Consider the following 13,828-nt stretch of genomic DNA (forward strand, 5'->3'; position numbering starts at 1 on the left):
TCACACACGACACTTCAAACTTTTCAAACAAACAAGTGAGATAAGCAATTAAGAGCCCATGGATAACCATGGATGCAAAGGGTGCCTTACACCTTCCCTTTGTATAACTTACCCCCCGAACTCAAATCTTTCAAAGGTCTTTTCTGTTCTTTTTGCCTTTCCAATTGGATAAAATAAAAGTCGGTGGCGACTCTTGCTTACCGCAACATTTCGATATAAAAGTCATTTCACCGTATTACACAAACCAACATTGTCAAGTGATTTGCCTTGAGACTTGTTAATAGTCATTGCAAAGGAAACAATAATTGGAAATTGGCGTCTCACCAATTTAAATGGCCATGGTGATTGTGAGGGGGACAAAGACATTCTGGGAATATAAAAGATGTTACCAATATTTTTTTCCAGAAATGATCTTGGCTTTAATGACATGAGCAGCAAGCCTGGTGACAATTAGCCTTGTACCATTGCACAAGCCTTCAGATTGATCTAGGTTCCGCATTAACATAATAGTCGCCCCAACTTTCAACCTGATTGAATGGTTAGGCAATCCCGAAGTTTTAAGAGCATTTAGGAATTCGGGTATCACATGCTCATATGCATCAAAGTTAGTTGCATCAGATTTATCAATAGAATCACTACTAAAGTATTCTTTCTCTTCTCCTACAACAATAGAAAAATACATATATTCAGTTAGTTAGAGCATTCAAAAATAATGAATAACATGGCTATACCAATAATTGTTCTTAACATAATGAGCATTAACTAAGTGCATGTTGAATACCTGGAAGAAGGTTTGTGATATATTGGTTGATATCATCTACTACTTCTATTGTTGAAGCTAATATTGCACGACTTTGAAGATAATTGGAATCAAGATAGTTATGAATGGGATCGGGGTATGTATCTTCAACAATTACCTTGATCGGATCAAAAAAATTAGAAATTAAGAACTCATCTGGAATACAAATATCAGCATAACCATCATTTGGCTCACACATGGTCCCATCTCCAATATTTAAAATCCACTCAGAAAAGCTCTTTATGTCATCAGCATTAGAAGTAGTTGCACCGGTTTGCAAGCGCATGTTCTTTGTAAGTCTCAAGACTTTATAATGATCCCAAATATAAGAAGCATTGATTGTTGCATGGATAATATCAGATCTAGTACCTCTTGGTATAACAGGGATAATTTGTCTAAAGTCACCACCAAACACAACAACCTTACCTCCAAAAACTTTTTCAGAAGCATGTGTGGTTCCACTCATAATATCCTTTAAGGATTTGTCGAGAGCCTCAAAGCAAAACTTGTTAGCCATAGGAGCTTCATCCCATATGATTAGATCTGTCATTTTTAGAAGCTCTACAAGATCATCTTTTTTGTCAATGTTGCGAATAGAAGTTTCTAAAGTAGGGACTGGAATCTTAAATCTAGAATGAGTTGTTCTTCCACCTGGTAACAACAAACTTGCAATCCCACTTGAAGCTACCGGTAAGACAATTTTTTTCTTAGACCTAAGTGATGCTGATAAAGTGTTCCACATAAAGGTCTTACCAGTACCACCGTAGCCATATAAAAAAAACACCCCGCCTTTTTGCTTTTCTACAGCATCCATGATTTCCTCAAAAATGCCTCTTTGCTCATCTATAAATAAGAGTTGTTTCCAAACAAAACTGTTAATAAGAATGCAAGTTTGAAATTGTTTGAACTGTTGTAAAAATAGAGTTATATTACTTGTAAGAGAAGCGTAAAGGTTTATAAAAATTTGTTGTTGAGCAGCAACATCGTACTGACGTTCATCATAGAGTAGCCTATTTCCTACAAAGGTAACGACATAATCTTTTGGATATGGCATTGTCTTGAAGTCTTGCAAACTCCAATTATTATTTTGTAAAAGTGTTTCAATCGCCATTAGTGTCAATTCTTTTAGCTCAGCATCGCTCATCGTCAGACCTATGATTAAAACGTTAAAATGTAATGGCAAAATATGGTAGGAATGTACAAAATAATTAAGAAAATTTCTTTATCCACCTCCCTATGGGGGTCACCCCCAGCGAAAACCCCAACTTACCCCTGCTTCAGAGATGCATCTCCGAAGTATTTTTTTTCTAAATTTTCCCAGACTTCAGAAGTGCATCTCCGAAAACACCAAATGGGGGGTGTTTTCGGAGATGCACTTCTGAAAACACCTTTTTCACAATTTTTGGTGATTATCGGAAGTGCATTTCTGAATTATGCAGAAGTCTCTTTCTTTATGCTTTTTCTAACAGTCCCGTACAAAATATATACAAAATGAGTAATATATACAAAACGAAAACGCCGAACAAAACAAATGACATATCAACATAAAATACTAATATAATAAATAAAATCCAAATAATATATACAAACCGAGTCATAGTGTGCGAAATATACAATCCGAATACAAGAAAAATAAACCCGAACCCTTACTGGGTATGCCTAACCCTCTCTCCCTGGGACCTCTTCTGCCTCCTGTATGCCGCCGCACGGCCCGCATCATCGACGATCCTCTCCACCACGGCGACTGCCTCTGGACCGCCCTGATCAATGATACCTCGATCCAACGCTTCCCGCCCAAGCAGCTCTATCCGCTGGCAGATCGGCAGGAGATCAATGACATGGTCATCCTCGGCCTGCTGGTTCTCCAGGATCTCCTCGTATGCTGGCCTAGGAGCGCCGGGAGCGTCGGATGTCATCAGAGGATGTGACACCCGATAGAACCATGTGACATACCCCTCCCAATCCGTAAATATGCCAGTGAGCTGCACTCGGGTAACTGTGTCGGGAGCAGCCTCAAAAGGTGACCTGGGTATCATCTGCACAAATCTAAAATACCGCATGCACCACTCAGGGAGATACCTCACCATGGTGTTGGTCACGCATGCCAACCAGCCAGAATATAACGAGATGCTGTCAAAGGCGACAACAGCAGTGTAGTCGCTGAATGGCCTCCAACTGATGTCATGCATCGTGCGGTCGAGGTACCCACGGTATGGTCCCAGTGCATTGTTCCCCCTCTGGAGAACGTATCGGGCGGCCCTGGGCATGGCGTCCTCGTACGCAGAATCAACGTTGTAGCCGTGGATGCGGGGGAAGTAGGAGATGATCCAGCTCTGAAACACAAACACGATAATGTATTAAAAATAAATACGAACCATAAATAAATGTGAAACAATTAAAATGAAACGTATCGTCAGGAGTGTGCAGGATCCAGTCAACTGCCTGGTTCTCTAGTTGGAGGCCTCATTCAGCTTCTGATATAGGTATACCAGAATAGCTGACCCCCAGTTCCACTGGTGAACGGTAGTCAAGTCCATAAAGTAGCGGAGGTAGGTCACGTCGACGTATCTTGTATTCTTGTCCACAAAGAGTGCAGCGCCTACCACAAACATGAACCAGCACCAGAGAGCGCAGGCACGATGATACTCCATAAACAGGGCGTTACCCGCCTCCTCGGATTCGGCCACCGCCACCAAGTGGTTCTCGAAATAAGTGCTCAATATAGAGAACTGGATATGAGGCCCATTTGTCGTCTGACACTCAAAGTCAGCCATATCTGGCTCCATACCCAGATAGATCGTCATCCACTCGATGGCTTCCCCCTAATAGGCAAGTGGAGAAGACATTGTCCATCGTGCAAGGTGATCGTCATCTCCCTAACTGATAAGTGGAAAGAAGACGTCTCCCTGTGCCACCTCTCCACAAAGGCCCCCTGCATGTCGTGGCTGATGGTGGTATACCCCGTCATGCACAGCCCACCTAGCCCTGAAGCTGTCACCGCGTCGTTAAACCACTGCGCCTCTGGTTTAAAGAGACTGAAAATCTTTCGGGCGTGGTTCACCTGTTTTAAAGTCTGTCTCTCCTGTTACAACAAAAACAAAAAAAAACACTATTAATTAGACCGTTAAGAAAATGTGGAATAAACAATTAAATAAAAAATGGTTAAATAATAAAGTCGGACAAATTATAAAAAATACCTCTCCCTCCCCCCAGACACATCGAGCAACGTGCTCATGGTAGGAACTCAGCAAGGTCGTGTCAATGGGCCCTCCCGGATAGCCCTCCTCCTCCTCCCCGTGCGGAGGGTCAACATTCGGTACCTTCTTGCCTCCTGGTATCTAACTGTCTCCTCCTCCTCCTCTCGTACCTCCTGCTGGCGGGAAGAAGAGACCCGAGCCAGACTACTCTTCGATCCAGATGAGGAAGTACCCTCGTCCATCTACACGGGTACTCGCACACGACCCCGTCCCTGCGTCGACGCCGGCTGTGCCGCCCACTCGCGTCTAGCCGACGCTGTCTCGGTCTCTCTCCCCTGTCTGATGCGTGTTGGGTTGCCTGCCATATTCCTGAAAACAATTGAAATCAATAAGAATGCGAAACAATTGAAAAAACAAAAAAAAATCAATTATGGACCACTTCGAAAGTTCATTTCCGAAACTGGGAATGGAGGTGTTTTCGGAAATGAACTTCCGAAACACCCCTGCGAATCCAACTTCTGTAACTTTCATGGCAGACCCCAAAATCCAACATTAAAACATGTTATAATGCTTCTAAACAACCTAAATACTACTACCAACCTACCCGTATATCATTTTTGCAATTTTTAACCACCCTAAAATGCATTTGAATCATAGATCTAAAGATTTAGAAACTTACCAATTGAAGTGATTGAGTAGCTTTTGAATGTGATTGAGTAGCTTTTGAGTAGCTTTGATGTAAACTTCAAACTTGGTTTTGCAAAAAATCTGAAGAGAGGAAGTTTGATGATGATTTAGGGTAAAAATGAATGGGGGGAGGGGGTTGTTTTGAAAAAAAAGGCGTTTTGGGAGATGCATCTCCGAAATAAGACAAATTTTTAAAAAAAAAGGCGTTTTCGGAGATGCATCTCTGAAAACAGCATTTTTTTTGCATTTCGGAAATGCATTTCCGAAGTTAGGGATATTTTGGGTTTTTTGCCAGAGGTGACCAAGAAGACATGGGGGTGGATAAAGAAATTTCCATAATTAAATAATTAGAAACATTAACTATATATAAAATAAGTTATATATTGGCAGTCTGTATCAAATGGAAGCACAAAAGATATTTGAATAATAAACTCTAAAACACTACCATGAGCTTCCATATTTAAATCAGCATGTTTATGGATAAAAAGGTCAACGTACTGTTGCATCATTTGAGGTTGCTACCTCTCATTGCTTTGTGTTATACGAACTGAATTATGTTAAGATGTATCGAAACTGTATACAGGACTGTAAATTTCCAAACGCTGCACATGATAGGTACAGTTGCACTACATATATTGGCTGCTAAATATTGTAACAGAGACTAAGAATTATACCAGTATGAAAAAACTTGACCCAGCGACCATAAATATAGTACAAATATAATACCTTGATCTCCTGCCAATAACCGTTGATCATAAAGTATCCCATCCGATAAATACATCCAAGTCTTTCTCCAAACATGTTAGGGCCTATTCATGGATGAAGATAGTAACATCGTCACAAATAGCTTGCATAAAAATGGACCTGAACCCCAGTGATGCGCCTCTTTGATTGCCTCGACGAATTCACGATCATCTTGTAAAAATCCCATCGCAAAGCATGCATCTCTAAACGTTTTAAGTTTTTTACCATCAACTGTCTTGATAACATAAAGGACCCTTTTTGACAGTGAGCATCATCCTTAAATAAAACAATTCGCCGGTGCTTTGAGGAACCCAAATTAGTCGACCAATGGTATACCTGTTAGGAGTGAATTAATGGTAATTTCATGTGTTAAATTAACTACCTTTTGAGCTAAAAGTGAATAGATCTTGTGAATTTTATGGATTTTATAGTTAGAATTGAACTTTCAAGGTTCGATGCTAATCTTAGAACAACTTGCATCACTTTGGGTGTTATTTGTGCAGATATTGAAGCTAAGAGGCAAAGACTAGGAAACACGCAGGCGTGGAGCTCTAGAGAGGAAGAACCACAAAGAAGAAAGAAGAATTAAAGGGCGAGTCGCGCCAATAAAGGGCCGAGACGCGCCAAACTCTCTGCCTTGAGTTCGCGCCGCGCCATTGCGTGCCGAGGCGCGGTGGCTGCGTTACAAAGTTAAAATATTATAAATAGAAGCCCTAGGCCTCATAAGAAAGAAATCCTTGGTGAACGAAATTAAGAGAGCAATCCTAATCCAGAACAGCAAACAACATCCGACGGAGAATTCAACATCAATTGAAGACATTCCCTTGATGAAGATGAATCTATCCATGCAACCTTGTTTGTTCTTCATGTCTATGGAGAGCTAAATCATTCTTGTTGAGTTTAAGGTAGTAGTTAACTTATGAATATACAATACCGTTGATTAATTCTTATGAACAATTGTTTGAAGTTATTATCAATAAGAAACCTTGTTTTTATCTTAAATCATTGTGGAGTCTTTGATCGAAAGAAAGGATTCTAACTTTTGCCCTAGGTTACTATATTGATTCAATCCCAATTTGCAGAGATGGAATTGTGATTGGGTTTTCATAATTATCGTTCTTAATTACTATTATCGATACTGATATTTGGAGAGATCGAATCTCATAACGGTAAAAGTTATCTAATTTGATTTGCAGACATGGAATCATATTTGAGGATAAGTGAAGATAATATTTCAAATGATTGTTCGAATAAGGATTAATTAATAAGTTGTATAGGAATAGGTTGATGAACCCTAGAACTCAACATATTCATTCACCATTGTTAATCATCTTTAAGCTTTTTACCAGTCAATTATTCTTTTGTTAAATGCAATTTGAAAACAAACAAACAAATCCAATTAACTTTTCTCACTCAAAATAATCAACTATAGAACGGCAGTGATATTAAACCAATCCCTGTGGATACGATATATTACCGAAAATATTTACCCATAAATACTTACAACAAATTGGCGCCATTGCCGGGGATTGGTGTCAATATTGCACGCATTGCAATAGTTTTTTATTTTGAGTTATTTCCTTATTTTTAGTTATATTATTTTTATTTATTTACTTATTTTTAGATTTTTATTGTTTAGTTACTTTAATTTAGATTTTTAGTTTAGTTCCTTTATTTTAGAATTTTAGTTAGTTACTTTATTTTAGATTTTGTTAATGCAATAATCTTTTAATTTTAATTTTTATTTCTTTTAATTTTAGTATTATTATTATTTTTTTTTTTATCTTGTTATTTCACTTGTGTGCTAGTTTTGTAGATTTTTGTTTGTCGGAATGTTTGACCCAAACATAAATGTCGGGATTCATGCTCATAACGAGATCCTATTCCAACAAATGGAGTACCTCCTTCAAAGTGTGTCACAGTTCACACCTCGAGTTAGTGAGTTTTATGATAGCGGATGGGGCACACCGGAAGATACGATGGAGTATCATATGGCTAACCATGAATATAAACAACAAGCCTTTCAACCTTACACTCAACCGTCGCCGCAACAACAAGGAGGACAATCTAAGTTGGAAGAGACCATGAATCAGTTCATACAAATGTCAAAGACAAATGAACAAGGGCTTTCACATTATAATCAAGGTTATCAAAGAGGACCCACTGAGTTAGAGGAAACCATGAATCAATTCATGCAACTCTCTTTAACCATTCAACAAAACCGGGAAACGCGAGATGCTCAACTTACCCAATTCTTAACCGAGCAAAACGTAAGTCAAATCCCAACTTTTCAAAACCCTACGACTTGTGTAGAAACTTGCAATACTACTTATATAAGGAGTGTAAAAGTGATTGGTGAGGATGTTGGAAAGAAGAGAGTGGAGGAGGAAGTTGATGACAAGGAAGATGTTGTTGAAAAGGATAATATAGAGCATATAAACATCAAGAACAATATAGAAGTTGAGTATGAGCCCTCAATGAAGCGACCTTATCCAAGACCTCCCAAAAAAGTAGATGATGTTTTAGTCGAAGGAACAAAAAAGGAGGATATAATCAAAGAAGTTGTGAATGAGTTAGAAACTTCAAAAGTTGAAACTTTTTCAAAAGAGAATATGGTGGACTTAGAGTTGAAGAAGAGTAGTAGTGCAAATGAGCATAAACTCTCATTGGAATTACTTCCTCCACAAGTTCCTAATAAAGAAGGGAAGGAGAGTCATTGTTTTCGACCAATGGAAATGTTTAGCCGTTTGCAAATCACCTTCCCATTTTTAGTACGTTTAGAGTTAAAGCCAAAATGTGCCAAATTCATCAATGATAGGTTCTCACAGAAGAAGAAATTAACGGATAAGGAGGTTATCTATCTTGAGGAGAGGACAAAACAAATGAAGGAAGAGAGATCGCGAGTTGAAGTGGTAAGTATTAAGGATGAAGAAACCAAACAAGCAAACATGAAATACTTTTGGGGCTTCAAATTGGTAAGAAAAGTGCCAAGAAAACGAGACAATGGTTGATGATTCAACCATGAACCGTCGAGCCATGCGACGTTAAACGAAGCGCTTCGTGGGAGGTAAACCACGCTTCTAATGTTTTATTTTGTTTTGTTTATTTTTATTTCAGGAAATAATAAGGGAACCTTTCTGGTGAAAGCTAGGAAGAGGCAAATGATATTGCAATACCCTCTGTGAGTCAACCCTCTCGGGCTTGTTACGAAACATTGAGGTCAATGTTTAGTTCAAGTTTGGTGGTGGATTTACTCTTTTGCATTTTTCAATTTTCTGTTTATTATTTGTTTGTTTTATCCCCAGTTTAGAATGAGTAGTTTCTACAACATAATGAAAAGCTCGAGTGAAACAATGAGAATATCAACAATGGAGCAACATGTATGAAAGTGGTAGTGAGTGAATGTCAAAAAAAATTAGTTCACGTTCTTTTTCAATAAGTAACAAGTCAGGTATGAATTTTCAAACTCAAACTTCTACTGTGTGCGTGAAACGTAAGTTGTTAGTAAATACTTTGCAGAAGTTCTTTATGGTACACTATTCTGTTGGGTCGGCTTAGCCTTAACCATTGTGAGGAAAGCTTTCCATTGTTTACTATTTGCATGAGACCATCAATTATTTTGACTTGTTTGTATCATGCTAAACCGTTTGTCGCATCGCTTGTGGAAATCTGTGAAAGCGATTTAGGCATTCGTTTGAATCTGAGAGTTTTTCTGAGCCGATTCCATCTTAAAAAAAAAATTATGTGAGAGTGTGATCCCTTGCCAGCCATTCTTTGAGCCTGAGATCAAGGTAAATTTCATCATATGCACCAAGGAAAACCTGGTGAGTTTTGATCTCAATAAAAAGTTTTGTTTTGGACCATCAACCATAAAATTTGGTGATGTGTTTTCTCTTTGACCTTCATAGAAGTAGGGGAGCATTCATATAATCTAAATACAGGTTGATCTCCAAGTTGGGGAGAGTCATAATCAAAAGAAAAGTAAGTCTATAGGTGGTAATTTGCAAAGAACGAAAAAGTCGGAGCTCGAAAAAAAAAAGAGAAAATAATTGTTGAAAATAAAAAGAGAAACATCGAGCCACGAATGAAAAAGAAGAAGGGGTGAAAAGGTTGAAGGTATGAAGGAAAAGGAAAGGAGTTATGATTCGGATGCTTCCCTGAAATAGGAACAACCCTCGTTTGTCTTCTTTTCTTTGAATCTTAAACCACATTACAACCCTGGAAAGACCTTCTGATTCTCAGATTCCACAGGACTTGATGCAAACAACATGGTGAACGTATGATATGGATTTTTGTTGATTTAATTGTTTGGATGAGTGTTTAACCCCTCTATTATTCATCATACTTTTTGATGTGAGTGATTAGTGCTGATTCAATTGCAATTGTGTAGTGTTTTGAACTTCGGGAGGTAATTTTCTTTCAAAATCTGTTTCATGTATATGTTCTAAGTTTGCAGGGAGACGAGGAGTATCCGATTTGGTTGCTGAATTGAACCACCTGACAAACCTTTTTGAAAAACTTGTGCATGATTGTTGGTATGTTTTGTTGAGGTAAGTAATTTTGTTTAGGGACAAACAAAACTCTAAGTTGGGGAGAGTTTGTTAGGAGTAAATTAATGGTAATTTCATGTGTTAAATTAACTACCTTTTGAGCTAAAAGTGAATAGATCTTGTGAATTTTACGGATTTTATAGTTAGAATTGAACTTTCAAGGTTCGATGCTAATCTTAGAACAACTTGCATCACTTTGGGTGTTATTTGTGCAGATATTGAAGCTAAGAGGCAAAGACTAGGAAACACGCAGGCGTGGAGCTCTAGAGAGGAAGAACCACAAAGAAGAAAGAAGAATTAAAGGGCGAGCCGCGCCAATAAAGGGGCGAGACGCGCCAAACTCTCTGCCTTGAGTTCGCGCCGCGCCATTGCGTGCCGAGGCGCGGTGGCTGCGTTACAAAGTTAATATTATAAATAGAAGCCCTAGGCCTCATAAGAAAGAAATCCTTGGTGAACGAAATTAAGAGAGCAATCCTAATCCAGAACAGCAAACAACATCCGACGGAGAATTCAACATCAATTGAAGACATTCCCTTGATGAAGATGAATCTATCCATGCAACCTTGTTTGTTCTTCATGTCTATGGAGAGATAAATCATTCTTGTTGAGTTTAAGGTAGTAGTTAACTTATGAATATACAATACCGTTGATTAATTCTTATGAACAATTGTTTGAAGTTATTATCAATAAGAAACCTTGTTTTTATCTTAAATCATTGTGGAGTCTTTGATCGAAAGAAAGGATTCTAACTTTTGCCCTAGGTTACTATATTGATTCAGTCCCAATTTGCAGAGATGAAATTGTGATTGGGTTTTCATAATTATCGTTCTTAATTACTATTATCGATACTGATATTTGGAGAGATCGAATCTCATAACGGTAAAAGTTATCTAATTTGATTTGCAGACATGGAATCATATTTGAGGATAAGTGAAGATAATATTTCAAATGATTGTTCGAATAAGGATTAATTAATAAGTTGTATAGGAATAGGTTGATGAACCCTAGAACTCAACATATTCATTCACCATTGTTAATCATCTTTAAGCTTTTTACCAGTCAATTATTCTTTTGTTAAATGCAATTTGAAAACAAACAAACAAATCCAATTAACTTTTCTCACTCAAAATAATCAACTATAGAACGGCAGTGATATTAAACCAATCCCTGTGGATACGATATATTACCGAAAATATTTACCCATAAATACTTACAACAAATTGGCGCCGTTGCCGGGGATTGGTGTCAATATTGCACGCATTGCAATAGTTTTTTATTTTGAGTTATTTCCTTATTTTTAGTTATATTATTTTTATTTATTTACTTATTTTTAGATTTTTATTGTTTAGTTACTTTAATTTAGATTTTTAGTTTAGTTCCTTTATTTTAGAATTTTAGTTAGTTACTTTATTTTAGATTTTGTTAATGCAATAATCTTTTAATTTTAATTTTTATTTCTTTTAATTTTAGTATTATTATTATTTTTTTTATCTTGTTATTTCACTTGTGTGCTAGTTTTGTAGATTTTTGTTTGTCGGAATGTTTGACCCAAACATAAATGTCGGGATTCATGCTCATAACGAGATCCTATTCCAACAAATGGAGTACCTCCTTCAAAGTGTGTCACAGTTCACACCTCGAGTTAGTGAGTTTTATGATAGCGGATGGGGCACACCGGAAGATACGATGGAGTATCATATGGCTAACCATGAATATAAACAACAAGCCTTTCAACCTTACACTCAACCGTCGCCGCAACAACAAGGAGGACAATCTAAGTTGGAAGAGACCATGAATCAGTTCATACAAATGTCAAAGACAAATGAACAAGGGCTTTCACATTATAATCAAGGTTATCAAAGAGGACCCACTGAGTTAGAGGAAACCATGAATCAATTCATGCAACTCTCTTTAACCATTCAACAAAACCGGGAAACGCGAGATGCTCAACTTATCCAATTCTTAACCGAGCAAAACGTAAGTCAAATCCCAACTTTTCAAAACCCTACGACTTGTGTAGAAACTTGCAATACTACTTATATAAGGAGTGTAAAAGTGATTGGTGAGGATGTTGGAAAGAAGAGAGTGGAGGAGGAAGTTGATGACAAGGAAGATGTTGTTGAAAAGGATAATATAGAGCATATAAACATCAAGAACAATATAGAAGTTGAGTATGAGCCCTCAATGAAGCGACCTTATCCAAGACCTCCCAAAAAAGTAGATGATGTTTTAGTCGAAGGAACAAAAAAGGAGGATATAATCAAAGAAGTTGTGAATGAGTTAGAAACTTCAAAAGTTGAAACTTTTTCAAAAGAGAATATGGTGGACTTAGAGTTGAAGAAGAGTAGTAGTGCAAATGAGCATAAACTCTCATTGGAATTACTTCCTCCACAAGTTCCTAATAAAGAAGGGAAGGAGAGTCATTGTTTTCGACCAATGGAAATGTTTAGCCGTTTGCAAATCACCATCCCATTTTTAGTACGTTTAGAGTTAAAGCCAAAATGTGCCAAATTCATCAATGATAGGTTCTCACAGAAGAAGAAATTAACGGATAAGGAGGTTATCTATCTTGAGGAGAGGACAAAACAAATGAAGGAAGAGAGATCGCGAGTTGAAGTGGTAAGTATTAAGGATGAAGAAACCAAACAAGCAAACATGAAATACTTTTGGGGCTTCAAATTGGTAAGAAAAGTGCCAAGAAAACGAGACAATGGTTGATGATTCAACCATGAACCGTCGAGCCATGCGACGTTAAACGAAGCGCTTCGTGGGAGGTAAACCACGCTTCTAATGTTTTATTTTGTTTTGTTTATTTTTATTTCAGGAAATAATAAGGGAACCTTTCTGGTGAAAGCTAGGAAGAGGCAAATGATATTGCAATACCCTCTGTGAGTCAACCCTCTCGGGCTTGTTACGAAACATTGAGGTCAATGTTTAGTTCAAGTTTGGTGGTGGATTTACTCTTTTGCATTTTTCAATTTTCTGTTTATTATTTGTTTGTTTTATCCCCAGTTTAGAATGAGTAGTTTCTACAACATAATGAAAAGCTCGAGTGAAACAATGAGAATATCAACAATGGAGCAACATGTATGAAAGTGGTAGTGAGTGAATGTCAAAAAAAATTAGTTCACGTTCTTTTTCAATAAGTAACAAGTCAGGTATGAATTTTCAAACTCAAACTTCTACTGTGTGCGTGAAACGTAAGTTGTTAGTAAATACTTTGCAGAAGTTCTTTATGGTACACTATTCTGTTGGGTCGGCTTAGCCTTAACCATTGTGAGGAAAGCTTTCCATTGTTTACTATTTGCATGAGACCATCAATTATTTTGACTTGTTTGTATCATGCTAAACCGTTTGTCGCATCGCTTGTGGAAATCTGTGAAAGCGATTTAGGCATTCGTTTGAATCTGAGAGTTTTTCTGAGCCGATTCCATCTTAAAAAAAAAATTATGTGAGAGTGTGATCCCTTGCCAGCCATTCTTTGAGCCTGAGATCAAGGTAAATTTCATCATATGCACCAAGGAAAACCTGGTGAGTTTTGATCTCAATAAAAAGTTTTGTTTTGGACCATCAACCATAAAATTTGGTGATGTGTTTTCTCTTTGACCTTCATAGAAGTAGGGGAGCATTCATATAATCTAAATACAGGTTGATCTCCAAGTTGGGGAGAGTCATAATCAAAAGAAAAGTAAGTCTATAGGTGGTAATTTGCAAAGAACGAAAAAGTCGGAGCTCGAAAAAAAAAAGAGAAAATAATTGTTGAAAATAAAAAGAGAAACATCGAGCCACGAATGAAAAAGAAGAAGGGGTGAAAAGGTTGAAGGTATGAAGGAAAAGGAAAGGAGTTATGA

At 37.5% G+C, this 13,828-nt stretch overlaps 1 protein-coding gene across 1 annotated transcript; it reads right to left on the reverse strand.

Annotated features, from left to right (window-relative positions):
- Window positions 1-385: 385 nt before the first annotated feature.
- On the reverse strand, window positions 386-1,943 carry LOC131604671 (uncharacterized). Its single transcript, XM_058877097.1, has 3 exons — window positions 995-1,943; window positions 782-904; window positions 386-660 (listed from the first exon to the last, which is right to left on the reverse strand). Exons 1-3 carry the CDS (start codon window positions 1,941-1,943, stop codon window positions 386-388), a joined length of 1,347 nt encoding a protein of 448 aa, XP_058733080.1.
- Between the last annotated feature and the right edge of the window lie 11,885 nt (window positions 1,944-13,828).

This window comes from Vicia villosa, linkage group LG5 (genome assembly GCF_029867415.1).
Source record: "Vicia villosa cultivar HV-30 ecotype Madison, WI linkage group LG5, Vvil1.0, whole genome shotgun sequence".
NCBI lineage: Eukaryota > Viridiplantae > Streptophyta > Magnoliopsida > Fabales > Fabaceae > Vicia > Vicia villosa.